At 50.3% G+C, this 19,256-nt stretch overlaps 1 protein-coding gene across 2 annotated transcripts in view; it reads left to right on the top strand.

Annotated features, from left to right (window-relative positions):
• The window catches only part of BCORL1 (BCL6 corepressor like 1), a 59,511-nt gene extending 41,363 nt beyond the window's left edge, over nt 1-18,148 (top strand). For both annotated transcript variants that reach the window (XM_052663103.1, XM_052663104.1), the window contains 6 exons: nt 2,498-2,719; nt 4,810-4,976; nt 5,724-5,869; nt 12,557-12,634; nt 13,634-13,787; nt 17,104-18,148. In XM_052663103.1, coding sequence (XP_052519063.1) covers nt 2,498-2,719; nt 4,810-4,976; nt 5,724-5,869; nt 12,557-12,634; nt 13,634-13,787; nt 17,104-17,386 — 1,050 coding nt within the window. In that variant the 3' untranslated portion in view covers nt 17,387-18,148. The remainder of the gene's footprint in view (nt 1-2,497; nt 2,720-4,809; nt 4,977-5,723; nt 5,870-12,556; nt 12,635-13,633; nt 13,788-17,103) is intronic.
• The last annotated feature ends 1,108 nt before the right edge of the window (nt 18,149-19,256 follow it).

The raw sequence follows: 19,256 nt of genomic DNA, 5'->3' as shown, positions 1-19,256 counted from the left end.
CAATTGCCCCCATGGCACAGTGCTTTGTAGTGAGAAGCAAGCCAGGGGGAGGGCGGGGGCGTGCCTGCAACACTGAAGCTGGCGCATCAGCCAAAGGCTTCTTCCCACAGGGGCTCCAAGCCAGGGGGGCAGGGCAGGGGGGGTCTTGCTCCTCCCTCTCTCTGGCAGCCTCCGTTTTCTCTGCCAGCTCTGGCCCCTTGACGGGAATCACCCTTTGGCTCCTCACTTGGTTTAGCAACAACCTGGGCATTTTACTCAGCATCCTCCAGTATTGCCATTGTACACCTCTGTCCTCCTGGCAAAAAGCCACATTCTACCCTCATAGCCAGGGCCTTCCTGCTAGCTGGTATACCTCTCTGCCCTTTTGGATGTGGATAGAGAGCAGCTCTTTTCTTGCAATTTACCAGAGGAAACAAATGCCCTGGGTCAATGTCTTTTCCCTGGTGCCATTTCTTTCCCAGCTTCGTGTCTTTCTAGGCAACTCTTTTGGCTGCCCAGGGCTCTATGTATAGCTGGCTTGAATCAAGTCAACAAATGTTTGTTGCAGTGACATGCCCAACCCCAAGTTAATTGCTGTAAGGAACAAAAGAGATGACGACAATATGAACCCTAACCCCAGGGAGCTTAAAATGTAGCAGGGGAGGCCAGACTTGCCCATGAAACAACAGAAGGAAGTTGACAGTCAGACATAAGGCGTTGGATTATGTGATTCAGACTAGGTGTTCTGGGTGTGTAGAGAAAGGGCAATGGGGACCACAGTGTTGTAGACAACAGGATTTAAGGGAGCCCCTGATGCTCTCGGGGATTTGGGTAAGTAGGATGTATTCATTATCTGTTGTGCTCAGTTGCTCAGTCGTGTCCGACTCTTTGCCACCCTATGGACTGTAGCCCACCAGTCTCCTCTATACATGGGATTTTTCCAGGCAAGAATACTGGAGTGGGTAGCCAGGGGAGATCTCCAGGGGATCTTTCCGACCCAGGGATCAAACGTGGGTCTCGTGCATTGGAAAGCAGGTTCTTTACCAGTGACCCACCTGGGAAGCCCTCCTAGTTATCTATTGCACTGCACAACAAACTACCCTAAGATTTAGCAGTTTAACCCAACAATAAGCATGTATTATTTCATAGTTTCTGGGGTCAGGAATTCAGGAGCAGCTTTGCTGTGTCTGACTTGGGGTCTCCCATGCATGAGGTTGCCGTCATGGTGTCAGCCAGGGCTCCATTCATGCAAAGACTCGACTGGGGCTGGAGGAGCTTCTTGAGTGGCTCCCTTACATAGCTGGCAAGTCGAGGCTTGCTGTTGGTGGGGGACCTCCTTTGCTTGTCCCTTGGGCCTCTTAAGGGATGCTTGACTATCCTCATGACCTGGCAGCTGGCTTCCTCCTGAATGAGTGATTCAAAAGAGAGCAAAGCAGAAGCCACATTATCTTTTAGGCTGTGGCCTTAGAGGTCACACACCATCATCTCTGCCTTCTCCTGTGCAGAAGGGACTACACGAGAGCATGAATATCAGGAGGTGGGGATCATCACAGTCATCTTAGAGTCTGACGGACGCATTCTTGTCCTCTGACCCCCCGGTGATTCATGTTCTTCCACGTGCAAGTCACACCTTCCTCTGCCATGGCTCCCCCAAAGTCTTGTCCACTTATGGCATTAACTCCAAGTTTAGAATCTCATCATCAAACTTAGGTCCAGGTGAACATGAAGCACCTTGGGTCTGGATCCTTGAGTACAGCTCCTCAAACACAGTTCCTCTCTGTCTGAAGTTCCTTCATCTCATCTGAAAGAGACAAATAACCTGCCCCTATGGACTCAATAAACCATGGTGTGCCAGACACGAGAACCTGTTCTGGACATTCCAGTTCAAAATGGGAGAAGAAAGGAGACAAGCACGGGTCATTCATGAGGAAAGGACTGTAATGTTTCGTGAGCATCCACTGTGTGCTGCTCTAGCTCATTATCTCAAAGACCCTGTTGGGGAGAAAGTGAGGCTCTGAGAAGCTGGGTCTTGCCCCAGGTCTTGCAGCTAGTAGCTGGCAGAGGCAGGATTCAAAAGCTGGTCTGTCCGATTCGAGAGCCTGAGCACTTTCCACCAGCCCAGGTGGGCACGAGTGTGATCCAGGGGGACAGTGTGCTAGGAGGTAGGGAAAGCCTGGTGAGGGTTGGATGTTGGGGGAAGGTTTTTGCAACAGAGTGAAGGCTTCCACAGCTGTGCCTCTTCCATCACAGCGAGCTGTCTCCACCTCTCTTCACCCCGAGAATTTGCTTCTGCTTATTTATCGAGGTGACTAGTTAAAAACTTCAACACATGGGGATCAAGGCAGGTAAAGAAGGCATGCAGAGTGTGTGAGAGAAGCTGGCATATCCCCTCGAGCTCTGTGAGCAATCCCTTCATTGTTGCTTGGTTTTCGGGGTTGAGGACTTGAGCCATTCTGCATCTGCTCGCTGGGTAGAAATGTGGAGGTGAGTTGTGCTGATCTGTGTCTCTGCTTTCCAGAGCAAAGGGCGTTGGAGCCAGCAGAAGACACGCCCTCCCAAATCTCCCACCCCAGCAAAGCCCACAGAACCATGCACACCCTCTAAGTCCCGAAGTGCTGGCCCAGAGGAGGCCTCCGAGTCACCCACAGCCCGGCAGATTCCCCCAGAGGCTCGTCGTCTCATAGTGAACAAAAATGCTGGCGAGACCCTCCTACAGCGGGCGGCCCGCCTTGGGTATAAGGTAAGGAACACCCCCTCATTTCCACAGGATATTGTTGCCCCAGCATCTGTGGATAACCTTCTCCCCATTGGCTCTTCTGTGGCCTGGCCAGGCCTTTGTTTGGGGCGTAAGTGTAGGATGGCCCCCTACTACTGTGTATATGGCCTATGGGGCTGCCTCATCATGACGTGCTGTGTGGGCTTGCAAACCCGATTGGATGTCAACTGAGGATGAATAGCATTGAAATGGTAAGACAATATCATCTAATACCTTCATAGGCCAGAGATGGGATTTGGGGGTTTTTATGTCATCTTGAATTTCCCTGTGCCATGGCTCCCCACTCAGAGAGGAATGGGGGTGATCATCGCTCACTCTTTATATCTCCCTCCAGCTTCCCCTCCTTTTGGCCTCCAGTAGTGGAGGGGTCGAGTACATTGGAGGGGCAGAGTTGCGCTCACCCCCACCTTATGCTGCTTCCCTATGGACTGGAAAGGAAGCTGGTGTTTGTTGAGCACCTCTTTGGTCATGTTAAGAGCTCTCGTTGCCTCATATCCTTTCATCTTCACTGTAAGCCTATGGAGGTAGGTTTGATTAACCCTGTTTTACAGGTGAGAAAATCAGGGGTTAGCCATGTTAAGTGATGTGTCCACAGTCACTCAAGCGCTATGTATATGTGAGTCTGAATTCACACCAGCGTCTTTCTGATTCCTAAAGGGTAGGGGCAGAAGCCAGATTCATTCAATGACATTGCTGGACATTTTTATTGATACGAGCGTATTTTGTGGATATGAGCTCCTTGACCATGTGCCTTTGCCAGCCACACCAGTTATTTCCCCAGGATTTGCTCTGAAGTGTGGAAATGCTGGGCTATAGAGTAGGTCTTCCTTTTTTTTTTTTTTTCTTTTCTTTTAAGGCTTCCAGTACCCATAACTGACTCATTTAAAGACAGCTGCACTCCCAGCCAGGTGGGTTGGCATAAGAGAGCCACCTTGACACTGTCTCACTGGCAAGCCACCTATCTGTCTTGAGCACCTAGTGTGGGGGCCTGGATAGCTGCCAAGGGAGATCTAAAGAAAAAATGATGACCAACCCTTGCCCTTTAAGTGAGTTTCTTTTACCTGGGGCCAAAGCAGGTAGCAAGAGACCATAGGTGAACCAATCAGGACAGGGCAAGGGCAGGTTGGACAGCCTGTGACAGGAGGAAGGGAAGGAGGAGGCGTCTGAAGCCAGGACAAAGAGGTGATATCTGCAGTGGTGGGAAGGGTGGGGGCTTCGTGACCCCCTGGGTAGAGACAGTGTGAAGTTCCGTGTCCAGAAGTCAGCACCCCCACGCAGGCACACAGGCTCTAGCCAGCCAGCCAGTGTGCTAGCTGTCAGTCAGGACGGCTGAGTCCCATCTCACCGGGGCCTGGAGGAGCTGACGAGAGGCTGCTAGTAGCTGCTGTCAGCCTCTTTCCCTCAGAAGAGGGACTGCCTCTCCCTTCTGCCTCAGCTTATCCACCACAGCTAGCTAGGCTGCTTCTCAGCCTGGAGTCCCACTTATCGTCCTGTCATCTCAGCCCAGGGACACTGATCATTACTATGGATGACTGACCACCCTGGATGATGCTCAGAACAGTCTTCATTTGAGGGGAGGGCTGGAACTGACTGCCCTGGGATACACATCCAGGGATGGTACTTACACCAGTTCTTTCTTCCTTGTTCTCAAATAACTGCCAGAGGCAGTGTTTGCCAGCACAAGTCTCATTTCTCTGGTCTGGGGCCGTCTCACAAAGCCCCGGACGAGGGAACGGGCAGTCAGACCATGGAAGCCTGAGGGTGTGAGCTCTGAGTGGGCAGGTGAGCCTCTCTGAGGGGCTTACACCCACAGCCCACACCCTGATCAGTGTTGTCAGCCATTAGAAATGTCTCCGTTCTGCTGAGGACACTGCCCAAAGCTGGCACCTCAGGACTGATTTAGTTGACAATAGATTCTGAGATCTGCCCATCAGTCCCTGGACTAAAGAGCATGTTCTGAGACTCTTCGGACACGTGGAGAGCTTCAAACCTAACCCAGGTGACTGCAAGAGTTCGGCCTCTCTTTTCTCACGGCGCCCTCCCTCTCCCCACAGGACGTTGTCCTCTACTGCCTCCAGAAAGACAGTGAAGATGTGAATCACCGCGACAATGCAGGCTACACGGCCCTGCATGAGGCTTGCTCCCGGGGCTGGACTGACATCCTGAACATCCTGCTGGAGCACGGGGCCAATGTGAACTGTAGCGCACAGGATGGCACCAGGCAAGAAGGCTGCCCTCCCATCTCCCCCACCCCTCTCCCCTGCTCAGCCCCTCCCTCAAGAGAATCCACCCCACTTCAGGCCAGGCTGGACGAGTCCTTGGTTGGCCAGTCCACGTTGCCCACTGATGGGAGGCTGGGGTTCTCTGGGGATCATCCCTGGCACTGTCGTCAGGCAGAATCTCAGGCTTTAGGAATCGGAAGGCTGATCTTGAGGTAACATCCCAGATTTGATTCTTGAGTTGATCTCTATATACTTAAAAAAGGGACACCTGCCATGTCTTAAAGAAACCGCACCCATTCTCCTGTGCTGTATGCGAGGGCCTGCTTCCTGGGCGAAACTGACCCCTGAGCTGCATACCAAGTGGTGGTGGGGTGCTTGGATCAGAGGCTGTGGACTCTGCTGGGCCACCTGCTGGGTGTGCAGAGCAGCTCTGGGGCAGTCATCTGGGTTTTCCAGTCATATCCCCCAGAATCTTCTCTAAGTTTATCCTCAGTTAGGGGCCTATTCTCCTCTGAGCTCCAGAACAACCAGCAGAGCGCCATTGGGGAACGTAAGAGAGAGAACTGGGAGGGAGGAGAAAGAGGCAGGGAAATATGGAGGGCAGTGCAGGCCAGCAGTGGCTCCCTGCCCTCTTCCCCATGTTACACTGGGCTCCTCTCACTTGCTTTCCCTGCCAAGGTGGCCTGAGGCCTAGACACCCCGGTTCCCACTTGGGCCCTGCTGCTCTCACCTGTGTCACCTTGCAGGCCAGTTCACGATGCAGTGGTCAATGACAACCTGGAGACCATCTGGCTTTTGCTGTCCTATGGGGCTGACCCCACGCTGGCTACCTACTCAGGACAGACAGCCATGAAGCTGGCCAGCAGTGACACCATGAAGCGCTTTCTCAGTGGTGAGTATGACCCAGACTCAAAACCTCATTACCGGGGCTCTGACCCTGAGTTCCCGAGATACCCTTCATCTCACTCATTTCAAGCATCTCCTACAAGGGGCATCGGCTCTCCTCACGTGTTCCTTTTTGGCAACTCAGAAATCTCTATGAACTTTGAAAAGTCAGCAGGCAGCTTCCTCTTGTCCCCATACTGTGAGTGTCATTGCATGCATCCTCTTCAGGGCCCTGGTTGCCCTTGGGGACCCCTTTTCCCGCTCCGTGTGTGAGGTAGGCCCCTCTGTGGGACAGTGGCCCCACTAGAAGTTTGAGTTTGGGGCAAAATGTGTGGACTTGTGCTTTGAATGGTCTGCCAGTTGCAAAGAGGTGACACTTAACAGTTTGCTTTCGTTTCTGCACTTGCACTTTATCTCTGTTGGTGATCAAAGTTCAGCCCTTAGGACCCCTGCACAAGCCTTACTCCTCACACCTGTGGTGACTGTGATGTTCCCTGTGCACCCTCCTGCTCTTTGCTCTTCCTCCCTCACTTGCCCCCTCTGGAAAAGCAGTGTTAAGGCCCATGGCAAGCACCACAAACCAGCTTGCATTTGTTTTCTCATCAGTGGATGACAGGTGTTTGTCTGCAGTCAGATAGCTCTACGGAGTTGGGCAGTGGGAGGAGGGAAGTCTGGCTTGGGCATGCTCAGTGGAAATCTCCTCAGACTTGACCTCTGAATAAAGGAACCCCACCTCCTGTGTGATATTACAGCTTGGCTGTTGCTCCAGCAGTGACTTCTTCAGCCTGCCTAAGTGCAGTTGGGTGGATGGAGCAGCTGGAGGTTGTGTCACTGATCCTCTTCAGAGGCTTCGATGTTGATGATAGAGCCCCTCTTATGCTGGAAGCTGGCAGGACCAAGGGTTTGCCCAAGGCTGTTTCCTCTCTCCAAGACTGTGGCCTCAGTTCGTACCCCACCCCCCGCCCCCCCACCATCAGGTACAGTCCTAGGCTCCCAAGCAGAAGCTCATTTGTTTATGGAATACAGGTTAACCAGGCAGCTGATGATGGAGGAGGAAACAAAGTAGTAGCCTGAGCCGAAGGTCCCCGTGGAAGGAGGACTAGGTGGGAAGGGCCTTCTAGGTATTGAAGGAAGGGGAGTGATGGGACGCTGTGAGGGAGGCCCTGACCTCTGCCTGGCTGCCCCCATCCAGTCCACAGCCAGGCTTCCGCCCCACAGCCGGACTCAGCCTCTCCGGCTGAGGCAGGAGGACTGCCTCCTTCCTCCGCCGGCTCTGGGGCCCAGGCCTGTCTGTGAGGGCAGAGCCATGTGGGACACTCCTTCAGGCATTTGCTCTGGGCTAGCGAGGACTCTTGTTCAGATTAGCTGGACCATCACTGGGCTGCGTGCGGCTCGGAGCAGGCCACCCTCTGTGGCTTCTTCCCACACACTGCTCTGCACTCTCCTCCACACGAACGTGTGTTGTCTGCACTCCACTCACTTCCCAGGGAAAGCTGGCACGCAGGAACACCCAGAGCATCTCAACATGATAAAAGCGCCTCGTGAAGCACTCCTCTGACCAGCAGGTCTCATCCAGAGGCTTCTTTGGGCTGGAGACCACTCTCCTGAGGGCTGTCTCTAACCTCCGTGGTCACAAAGTCTTTTCTTCGTGGACTCCTTCTCCAAAATCCCCAAAGAGTTTGAATGTTGAAACCATTTGAAGTAGTTAAAAAATGAGAAGTAAACACAGTTTTCTCTTTTCTCATGTCTGTTAGCTAATCCCAACTACTGGAAAGCCTTTGATGCCTCCTTAAACTAACTCGAGTTCTAGTCTGTGCTGTGGACACAAGAGAAGACTTTCCTGAATTCTGGCACTTCCTAGCCTCTCCAGGCTGAACACCTTCATTCAATTCTTGACATTGTTTCTCAACTTTATGGGCATAGAGCTATAACTTCATAATGGGGGCCAGGAGCTGAAAGGAGTGTTAAAACTGGGCCACCTCTTTTCCATGCAAATACTGAGTGCCAGTTAAAGGCAGAGCTCTGACTGGCCATTAGGGAAAGTGCTCAAGCTGGTTAGGACCTTGGCAGCCAGGGAAGCAGGCACTGGCAGCAGTCAGTAGGCTCCGGGAGGGGGGACTTGAGCTAAAAGGCTGTTGTGAGGGGATAAGAGGTTAACACTTAGGATTTTTAAGGTTGAGGAAAACTCACCTAACAGAACCATTTTGAAGTGAACAATTCAGTGGCTTTTCCTACATTCACAATGTTGAGTAACCGTCACCAGGAGCTTTTTCAATTCCTCCAATGGAGTGTCTCTCTTGTTTCATATCAGCTCCCTACCTCTCCCCTGCCCCGAATCTCAGGAAATGACTGGGTAGAGTGGCTGCTGGAAGCACCATGAGGTTGAAGGTTGGGGAGGCGGTTCCCTCCTCTGGCCTACCTCCCCAACCGATACACCTCAACACACCAGTGTGGACTTCTGGATTTCTTTTTACCTTGCCTGTCTGGCTGAGGTAGTTAAAAAGCTCTTTGCTGTTCATCCCCAAGCATTTGCTTGACCAGATTCCCCACAGATTCATTGTCTTCTTCCTCCCCTAGTGGGGATCCCACGGGGCAGCAGATGAAGGCGAATCCCTGTAGGGTGTCAAGGGCAGAAATGGTGCCAGCATCAGGGTTGTGTCTCATGTAGAGCATCCCTCGTTTTGTGCAAGTCTCCTCTCCTGGAAAACTCGAGGAATCAAATCCTCATTTAAATACACAGAGGAGTGATATCCTGTAGTGAATTCTTTTGTAAAGCAGAAGATGCTGGTGATTCGTGTGGGTTGACAATGTGGATATTCCTCCATTGCCTTTGCTTAGCATGAGGCCCATGTCTCCTGAGACCCTGAAGGGTATAGTGCAGCTTCTTCATGTGTTCATTCACCCATGTGTCTATAGAGCACCTGTTAAGTTTCAGGTATAGTTCTGGGTACTAGAGGTCAGACAGTGAACCCTTTGTCTCTCATCCTTGTCCTTGGAGAACCAAGCCATCCAAACCTTCCAAGAGGCCTTTGGAAGAGCTCCTTCTTGGGCCAGATTACAGGCAGGCATGTGACTGATTTCCCTTTGACCCTTTGAAGAAAAGAATAATATGCAGCCTAACCAAGGGAAAACAGACTGGTTTTTCATCCTCTGTCGGAAAGAATGTGGGAGCTGGGGGGAGTTGTTGCAGTTTGGGTTGGGGCATTGGAGGAACTCTCAGGACTGCTTTTCCTTCCACCAATGAAAGGGTTAGTAGTTTACCACTTGAGGTCACTGAATCACAGGTTTTTGTTTTTCCTGCCAGAGACCTTGGCCATATGACCCCCTGTCAATGAGTGTTTGTTTTTTGTTTTCTCCCCTTTCATGTCCCTCAGCTGGTGACTTGGTTGTAGGAGATGGGCAGGGGTACAATGGGACCCTAGGAAATACAGAAACTTCTATTGCCAGGGCCACCACTCACATTGAATACTTAAAAATATTTTTTAATCAAGGCAAAATTCATGTAAGATAAAATTAACCATTTAAAAGTGAACAGTTCAGTGGCATTTAGTGTGTTCACCATGTTGGACAACTACTACCTCTATCTAGCTGCAAAACATTTTCATCCCCCTGAAATGAAACCCCCAGAGAAGGCGATGGCACCCCACTCCAGTGCTCTTGCCTGGAAAATCCCATGGGCGGAGGAGCCTGGTGGGCTGCAGCCCGTGGGGTTGCTAAGAGTCGGACACGACTGAGCGACTTCCCTTTCACTTTTCACGTTCATGCATTGGAGAAGGAAATGGCAGCCCACTCCAGTGTTCTTGCCTGGAGAATCCCAGGGAAGGGGGAGCCTGGTGGGCTGCCGTCTATGGGGTCGCACAGAGTCGGACACGACTGAAGTGACTTAGCAGTTAGCAAATGAAACCCCATACCCATTGAGCAGTTGTTTTCCACCCCCAACCCCAGCCCCTGGCAACTACATGTCTACTTTGTCTCTTTGGATTTGCCCATTCTGCACATTTCGTATAAAAGTGAATCACACAATATGAGGCCTTTTGAGGCTCACTTTCTCCATGTAGCATCATATTTTCAAGGTCTGTCCACATAGTGGCATCTTTTTAATGGTGAATACTATCCCCTCTCTGGATCGATCACATTTTCTTTTATCCATTCATCAGTTGAGGGACATTTGGGTTGTGTCCACCTTTTGGCAACTGTGCCTAGTGCTGCTGTGAACACACGTGAATAAATGTTTGAATACAAGTTTTCAATTTGGGGTATATACCTAGAAGCAGGATTGCTGGGCTGAGGGTACTGTTTGAAGGCAAGGATAAGAGAAAAGAACTCAAAGTTACAGGGAGGACAAGGGAAAATCAAGGAAAAGGACTCCCTCTTCATCCTGACTGTACATGGAGACACATGTGGAAACACGCCTCGAAGCTGCCCTGTCAAGCAGACTGCGACGGCTCCTTTTGTGCACCACTCGTGGGCCAGTTCTGACTTTGGCATCTTTGTCTGTGCCAGTTGACTTCGGGCTATCTCAAAAGGCACATTCACCTGCAAATGTGAGGAGAATTAGATGAGTTTCTGGGGGCCTCCGAAGGCAGGTCCGAGAGAGGAGCCCCGGGAGTATGGTGAGCGAGGGCTGCCCTGCTGGAGTCCTCTGGTGACCGCAGTCACTTGAATGCTTATGTGCCAGCACACAGGCTAAACAAGCCCTTGACTTTCTAGTCTCGCCTTGTAGTAGTTTCTCCCCGCTCTTACTTCCCCCGTGGTGTTTATTATGCTCTTACTGTGCCAGGCACCTGCGCTTTGGAACTGGGGAGACAGTGATGAGCAGGACAGACGTAGTCCCTGACTTTGGGGAACTTACAATCTCATTTCTTTGTCTCCAGGACACCTAGTGCAGGGCGAGGCACCAAATATAGTCACCTACCTGACAGATGCCTTTGGAAGAAATTACTTCCAACTCCCAAATGGCACAGGGTACAGAAGAGGAGATAAGCTGGCATCTGGGACCTCAAGAGTTTTTCATGGAATACTCAAAATATCTCATATATGTGCTGAAAGATTTTCTACTCTGGCTCCTCAGCGATTACTTTGAAAGCTTCTCTCTGACTGTCTTTTCCTCTCAGAAGAAACTCCTCATCTCCTAGGGGGTTGCCAAAAAACAAACTTCTTTCAGTAGCTCACAACAGCTGATGGGCACTTTTGCTGATAGAATGTGTGACCCAAAGGGAAGGTATCCTGGAATGTGGTGGTGCCTTCTATCCAGGGACTTAGCTCTGCTCCTTTAAGAGTAGCTACCAACTTCCTCCTGGGCTTTGCTTTTCAGGGGACATCCTCACCCAACCTGTGCCCTTTGGACTCTCTCCTGTCCTATTGCTCAGGTGTCACTTGAGGGCAGGTGGCAACCATACACAGCTAAATCAACTTGCCAACTGTACTACGTGGCACATTGGCAACCACTGGGCCATGTGCCCACAGATGATACAGTTGAATTTGTCATGGAATCCTGCTTTTTGTCCACATGGAGCCAAGAGGTGAAACAATTCATCTAGATGCTTAGCTAGGAAACAGGGAGGCTAAGAGGTAGCCTCATGTCAGTTCTCAGATTGTGTAAGCAAAAGGTTGTTTGAAATGGTTTTTTAGGGAGAGGGAATTCAGCAGTCCAGTGGTTAGAACTTGGAGCTTAACCCAACTTAGGCCAGGGTCTGGGTTCAATCCCTGATTGGGGAACTAAGATCCTATAAGCCACGAACCCCCAAAAAAGAAAAAGCGCTAAGTCCTAACCCCTTAGTCTCCTTGTTTCCTAGTTTCATCCATGTTGTAGGTAACATGTCTCAGTACTTCATTTCTCCTAATGGCTGATTACTGTCCCATTGTGTTAATCTTCATTTTGTTTTTCACTTCATCAGTTGAATGACATTTGAGTTGTTTCCACTTTTTGGAGATTGTGAATAGAGCTGCTCTGGAACATTCATGTACAAGTTTTTGTTTCAATACCTGTTGTTAATTCTTTTGGGTATTGCTGTGGAAGCAATAGGTTTTCATGAGGATAAACTTGGTCATCCCCCCCACCATTCCATGTTTTCAAGGACAAGACAGAAGGAATTATGCTTCCTTTATTTTCCTTTGAATTGGCAAGATCACGATTGGATATATGAATATTGTGACCAGCAGGGGACTTAAATCTTGGGATGGATCTAGGATTCTGCTTGCAGAGTAATGCCCTACATCATTTGAAGAAGGGGTCCCAGGCCTAAATGCCTGCAGACTGATCATGTTAGAGAGCAGGCAGGCTGGGTGGGGCCTGCTGAACTGGAGAACACACGTGTCCCCTCTCCCTCCAGCCCGCTGATGACATGCAGTAATGTAGATACAATGTTGCCAGATCTCTTGATTTTTTTTCAAGGAAACTTGGAAATCCGAATTTTTAAGTGAAATCTCCCAACTTTAAAATGTTAGAAGTTAAATTAAATTGTGGAGGTTTAAAACACTGGGCCAAAACCCAGGTGGTCACTGGACTAGATTTGGCTCTTGGCACTAGTTTGTAGCCTCTGATGGATAGCAGATCTCTCTGGGGTCGCTCCTGGCCCTCTTGTGGTTCTTCCTTCCCATCGCCCATTCTCCTAATGCCAGATGAATATACTTTGCTTCTAGATTCCTCTTTTAGTCTACCCCCTATTCTCACTGCCCTTTCTTCTTTCATCAGATCACCTCTCAGATCTCCAGGGCCGGGCAGAGGGTGATCCTGGCGTTTCCTGGGACTTCTACAGCAGTTCTGTGTTGGGTAAGCTTTAAGTGGATGCTTCCCACCCTGGTCTATGTCTCAGATGTATGGGATCTGCTTTGGGTATCACTGATTCTTCTCAAAGACAGGAGTGACCCAATGGAGGTAGCCCTTCTTCACCTGCTAGTAGCTTCCAGACCCTTTCACCCCCAACTCCAGCCCATGCTTCTCTCAGACTCAGAACTTGGTGGCCAAAATCAAGAGATGCCATTGATTTGGACAAAGCCATCTGTCATTAGCCCTCTACCACTCCCCACCCTGGGTACTTTGTAAATTCTCTCTCTCCCAAGCTCCCTTTCTCCTCCGTTGCTTGTCCTAACCCTGCTGGAAGCCCCCATGTGCACTGTCGCCTCTTCTGGTATTGCTCACACTCAAAAGGGACCCAGCCCCCAATCTGGCAGCTACCATCCCTCCCTACCCTCTCCCCAGGATGCACACAGAGTTTCTGAGAGAGCTGCCAGCTCCCGAGTCCTTAGCTCTGGCCTGAGCCCTCCTCTTTCAAAAGAGTAGTGAGCCTTTCCCCGTGGCTGTCATCCAGCACTCACCCAGATTGAGGAAGGTGCCCACTCCTAAGTTTGGGGGAAGCTGGAGCAGGAGAACAGGGCACACCCGAACGTGCAGCTAGAAAAGGTCAGAGGCCTAGTCCCTGCCACTGGGTTTCTGAGGACCCATGCAGGCAGGCGGGCAGCTTTCAAAGCTGCAGTTTGAAGGGCAAGTATTTTCCTTTGCCTCTGACTGCTGATGGTGTCTTCAGGCTTCTGTCTCCAGCAGTTGGGCAGCAAATCCTTCACACCTCCTTGCTTTTTTCCCAGTTGAAAAGTGGAGGAGTATAATGAATCTGTGGCCACTAAGCACTACCTCCCGGATCTAGAACGTTCACATGCCCTCCCAAGGATCAGAGACATTTGGCCCCACCCAGGGATCTGTATCTTGTTGAGCTTTTCTTTTCTGTGGTATGCATGTAGCTAAGTACTAATTCCCTATATGATGTCTTTACAGAGGAAAAAGACGGGTTTGTCTGTGACCTCCTCCATAATCCTCCTGGGAGCTCTGATCAAGAAGGAGATGATGTGGAAGAGGATAATTTTATGTTTGAGCTCTCAGATAAGCCTCTTCTCCCTTGCTACAACCTCCAAGTGTCAGTGTCCCGCGGGTAAGTGTTTGAGTGGTCTATGGGGACCGAGTGCTAGGATCCTGGGAAGGATGGAGTTCTCCTGCAGGAAGCTGAGACCTGGAGAACAAATGCTAGAGCACAGGAAGGAGAAAATATGACCAGTCCAGCCTGACTCTCCAGCCCAGATTGGATATGTTCAGAATAGCTCTAGGTGCATTGACTATGTGTGTTTTCCAAAACCAAAATCTAGATTCACTCTGAAGAATTTTTGTGCTGTTTCTGGGTATAACAGATGATCTGGGAGATATTTGGGCTGGTGAACTATTAGAATCTCTGAAACATTTTTGTGGTTTCTGGGGACAGCCAGACAGAATATTTGAAATTGAGATTCTTGGAAAAGCCAGGACATATGCTTGCCATAGCTGTGGGGCCACTGGGGTCCTTAACTAATCCACAGGCTGGTTGCTCATTGCCTTAATGGTGGTGAGGTGATGGCATTGCTGCTGTCCTCTCAGATTACCACACATATTATAATGAGGATCACCCATTTTCAGAGACTGGAATATATGTGGTACTTAGCATTAGAGTAGACCCAGTGTCACCTTTATTTGATAGAAGAAAGCTCAGCAGCCTGCTGGTTAGGGGGATACAGAATACACTGTCCTTTTGTTTATGTGCTAGTGCTAAGTCGCTTCAGTTGTGTCTGACTCCATGGAACCCTATGGACTGTAACCCACCAGGCTCCTCTGTCCATGGAATTCTCCAGGCAAGAATACTGGAGTGGGTTGCCATGCCCTCCTCCAGGGATCTTGGCTTCCATCATTAAGTGTCCTCTTCTTGGTGTCTTCACATATTTCAAAACCTTTGCAAACACTTTTAAGTATGCTTTTTCTTTGATATCTATTTTTGAAATATCAGACCCTGTGTTTTTTTAAGTGAAAGCACATGAAGTGCACACAATGGGGGGCAGTGGGCAATGAAATAGGAACCCTTTGAGGGAGCCCCTCACTTGGTGACTCTAACCACTAGACCACAGTTTCTTTGCATCCCTTCCACCCTGGCCTGATAAGAATAAAAATAGCCTCTATGATGACACTAGTAGGGCTCAAGTTTCAGGGGCTTTTGGTCCTTATTCTTCTGGGCATAAGCTGATCCCTGAGGGCGGGGCTGGGCCTCTGGGATATAGTATTGCACAGTTAATTAATTCCTCCAACATATTCAGCACCTCCTTCTCTGAAATAGGATCTTGGGCCGCAGGCAGTAAAAGGACCAGGGTAGTGTGCTTTAGGTGCAGACAGAACAGGGGCAACCAGGGGCTGAGCGTCAGTAAGCAAACTGGGTGGCAGGTGGGTATTTGGTTGAGAGCTTGGTCCCAGTAGAGCTGGTTTTCTTGATGCTACATTCTCGAGCACTGCTTCTGAATCTGCCCTTCCACACAAATGTGGCACCGTGTAAGAATTAATGGTCTTCAAAGCGGGGGGTGTTATATACTGATGACTCTGAGGCCCTGTGGGCTTCAGAAGTGCCTGCTGACTCATCAAAGCAAAACTGAATTCTGATCACCACTGTCAGTGTTCTGAGGGGGTTTTCCTCCATTCTTTGAAAGCGATGTCCAAGGATCTGGCATCTGAACCCCCTTTCTCTTAACCCAGAACACCCCATTCCCTGCTTGTGTGAGATGATAGAGGTCACTGTCATTTGGAAGAAATGCTGCCTTTTAAGATTAGGACTGTGGGTCTGAGGATAATTTTTAGGTGTGTACAGAATAGTCAATCCAGAATCATGTCTTAAGCAGTTGCACCAGGTCAAACCCAGAGTGCTGGAATATAGCTCTGGCCTTCAAAGACTCTCCAGTCTGGTATAGGGCACAGACAAGCATACCATGAACTCTAATAAAAGACCACATTCCTAAGCAGATTTATTATTGTTAATAATACAACAGTTCAGAAAGGTGTCAAGGGAAAAATATAAGTTCCAGTCCACCCCCAAATTCCCCTTCCTGGACCACAGAGAGAACCACAGTTTGCATTTCTTTTATATTCTTTCTGAAATGGGCTCTGTTACCGGATTATAATAGGGGTACAAACCAAGTGCCAGGAGACTGTGGAAGATGGGACAAGTAACCGGTTCCATCAGAGAAAGGCTTCACGGGTGACAGGGTGTCTGCACTGGGCTGCTGAGGAGACAAGGATGGAGGGTATGGCATGAGCAAAGGCACTGAGACATTCAAGTTCAGAAAACAGGGCTAGTCCTGCATTAAATGGCTTGTACTTGGTGGGGTGGGGGTATACAGCCTGTGTGTGTGTGTCTGTGTGTGAGTAAGAGAGAGAGCTTGGGTGGAGATAAGGCCAAAGGGGTTGAGTGAGGTTTGTTTGGAAGGTCTTGCATAATAATCATGCTAAAGAGTTTGAAGAGTTTTTTTGCTGGAGATACTAGGGATCTGTTAAAAGTGGTTTAGTGACCGAGTTTAAAGGTCTGATTTTCTTTTTAGAAAACGAAGAGTAACTGAGGATCCAGTGAGGGTGGGTGGGGGGGTGTGGAAGAGTGACTCTTGGCAGAGGGAAACCAGTTAGAAGGCTGATGCAATATAGTCCAGGCTAAAAGTGGCAAAGGCTGGAAGTGGGACAGTGGAATGGCGGATGGCGAGGAAAGACAGCCTTGGAAACAGGGGCCACTAACATGGGGACACAGCATTTCTTCCTGGTTTAGTCAAAGCTAGCGTTTGGCCCTGGGCGGCCTCGCAGCCCCCCTCCCAGCTGTCCCCAGGCTGCCGCCCAGTCGGGTGTGCTCAGCAAAGTCAGACTAGCTGTAGCTGTAACGTGAGCTGCAGCCCTGCAGAAACGTTGGTGCTGCTGCTGGAGAAAAAACTTGTCTAATGCATTCCAGAGCCAAAGAGAAATGCCTTTTGGATTACCCGCAGTTTAGGCCTTTCTCCACGGCTCCCCCTCTGCTGGGGAAGATCTTGGAGAAGAAGGAGGCAGGGGAAGCAGGGATGAGACAAGAAAAGGGAAAGCAGACAGGCTGGCAGGGCTTGCTGGGGGGCAGAACTGGTCCCCACAGAGGGTAAATCCCAGGTCACCTGGGCTGCGAGGGCTGGGGCGCCTGCTCAGGGTTTATGGTTCTGGAAGGCCCACTTACCCCCTCTCCCCATTTTTTGGAAGGGATCAGGCACGGGTTGAGTGCTTGCCATTGAGCTAAAAGCCTGCCAGCATAGGGGACAGGAGAAAATTGTCAGCTCTGCGACACCCAAGCAGTCAGGGGCTTAGCAGAGGGGTAGCCAGGCCAGCGCCCAGTGCCCGCCCCCCACCCTGTCCTTTCTGCCCCCTCCCTTAACTCTCATTTTTGCCTTTTCCAGGCCCTGCAACTGGTTTCTCTTTACCGACGTCCTGAAGAGGCTGAAGCTTTCCTCGAGGATCTTTCAGGCTCGGTTCCCGCACTTTGAAATCGCCACCTTGCCCAAGGCTGAGTTCTACCGGCAAGTGGCCTCCAGTCAGCTGCTGACCCCTGCCGAGAGGCCTGGAGGCATGGATGGCACCTCTGCCCCGGGCTCCTCTGAGACTGTGGAGCTGGTGCGGTACGAGGTGGAGCTGCTTCGGCTCCTAGGGTCCGAGGTAGAGTTCCAGCCTTGGAACAGTTGACCCGGAAAATAGCCCCTCCCTTTTCTTCTTTCTCCTCCCAAGTTCACCCCTCCCCCACCTCCCATGTTTTTCCCCCACCGAGCACCAGACTGCAGAAAGAGGCAATAATACGGACCAACAAGAAGCCGCCTTATCGATGCCAGCATTAGTGACTGGATTTTTTTTTTTTTTTGGTTACAGTTAGTTCTCATCTCCCTGTCATCGTCATTGTTGTTGTGGTTGGTGATGGGGGTGGAAAGTTGAACTCCACGTCTGAGGACAAGAGGTCCCAGGGGTGGTGGGAGGTGGTGCCAGGGTCCCTTGGACTGGCCTCCTTGCGTGTGACCAAGACCAAACCCAGGGCCCTGGGTGGCCACGGCCTGTCCGGAAGAGAAATGAGAAAAGCCCAAATCTCTGAGCGCCCCCTCTGTTCCCCTGTGTTCTTTTGTCTTCCATAGTATTTATTTTATTAGTATTTAATTTGTATTGTTTCATTGGTTTCTGATAAGTCTGTATCACTGTGACGATTTGAGACAACTTGTTGTATTGAGGGACTTTCTTCACCTCCTTTCTTTGTCTTTCTTGATCAAGCTCTGAAGCTGTTTCCTCCCTCTGAAAAAGTTACTCCCAGGTTTTTTTCCACCACTGGGGAGGAGGCAGGGAAGGGTGGGGGCCATTGACTTGTAAAACTAATGAAGGTGGTTGGTGCTGGCCCAGGTGTGGGGGGTTGGGGGTGAATCCTGAGGTTTTGGTGCTCACCCCCCCCAATCCCACCCCCCGACCCCCGTTCACCCCCCCTGCCCTTTGCAGCAGCCCTGCTGTTTGGAGATGCTTGTTTACTGGGGGAGGGGAGGATTGTGGGAGTAAGGGGTTATTAATAGGTTACTCTAATGGAGAGTTGAGAATGGGTCTTGAAGGTCGCCTCCTCCTCACCGTCCTCACTGCCCTCAGAGTGCACAATATAGGTTTGTTCCACAGTTTCTTCCCCTGCACCCCTGGCCACCCTACCCCACCCGGGCCTTGCCCTCCCTGGATACTGAGCCTCTCAGCTCCCTCTTGCGCTTGTCCCCATCTCTCCTCCTTGCCTTTGAAGCATCCCTTTCTCTTCCCTCTGTCCTCAGCTCCTTCTCCCTCTGCCCCCCCACCCCAATTCTCCTTTGGAATTCCCAGAGGGCTCTGGGATTTCCTGCCAGATGTTGAACCCAGGCCTCAGCTGTTTTGTAGGTGAGGGCAGGAGACTGGTCTCCCGCCAGGCCCCACTCCTGCTTGGGGATGGGGGGCTGCGGGCCCGGCCCTACCAGGTCTCCCTCTCAGCGCTGGGTTTGTCGGTGGAGAGAGAGAAGGAGGGGTTTGGGCTGCTTCCTTGCCCCAGCCCCCTCTGTGGCATTGTCTTTCCCACTCTTGTTCTTATTTTTCTACCAATTGCTATTTTTCCGAACAATCCTTGTAGAGAGTATGTACCATCCAAAAGCAGGAGGGCCTCCCTACGGCCGGCTCTGGTTGGAGATGGTACAGTTTTATTGTACAGGTGCTAAAACAACAACAACAGAAGAAGAAAATGGAAAAAAAAAAAAAAAGACAAAAAAAAGGCAAAAAAAAAAAAAAAAAAAGCCAGTTTGAGGATGGGACAATCTGTTCTCTGGAGACTCCTGAGCCTCGCAGGAGGATTGTTGGTTATTTTCTTTGTATTGTGTTTGTTCTTTGTTCCCAGGGGGAAGTTCTAGGCCCCCTTCTGTAGGACTGCTGCCCACCCCCACCATACTGCCCAGCTGGTTTTGAACAGTTGTTCTCCCTTTTTAAAAAAAAAAAAAAAATATATATATATATATATATATATATATATATAAAGTTGAGGGGTTTTTTGGGTTTAATTTTCTGGTTTTGTTGGGGT

The sequence above is a fragment of the Budorcas taxicolor genome, chromosome X (assembly GCF_023091745.1).
Source record: "Budorcas taxicolor isolate Tak-1 chromosome X, Takin1.1, whole genome shotgun sequence".
NCBI classification, from domain to species: Eukaryota; Metazoa; Chordata; class Mammalia; order Artiodactyla; family Bovidae; genus Budorcas; species Budorcas taxicolor.
Note: the sequence above shows the minus strand (reverse complement) of the source record. Positions and strands in the feature narration are given on the sequence as shown.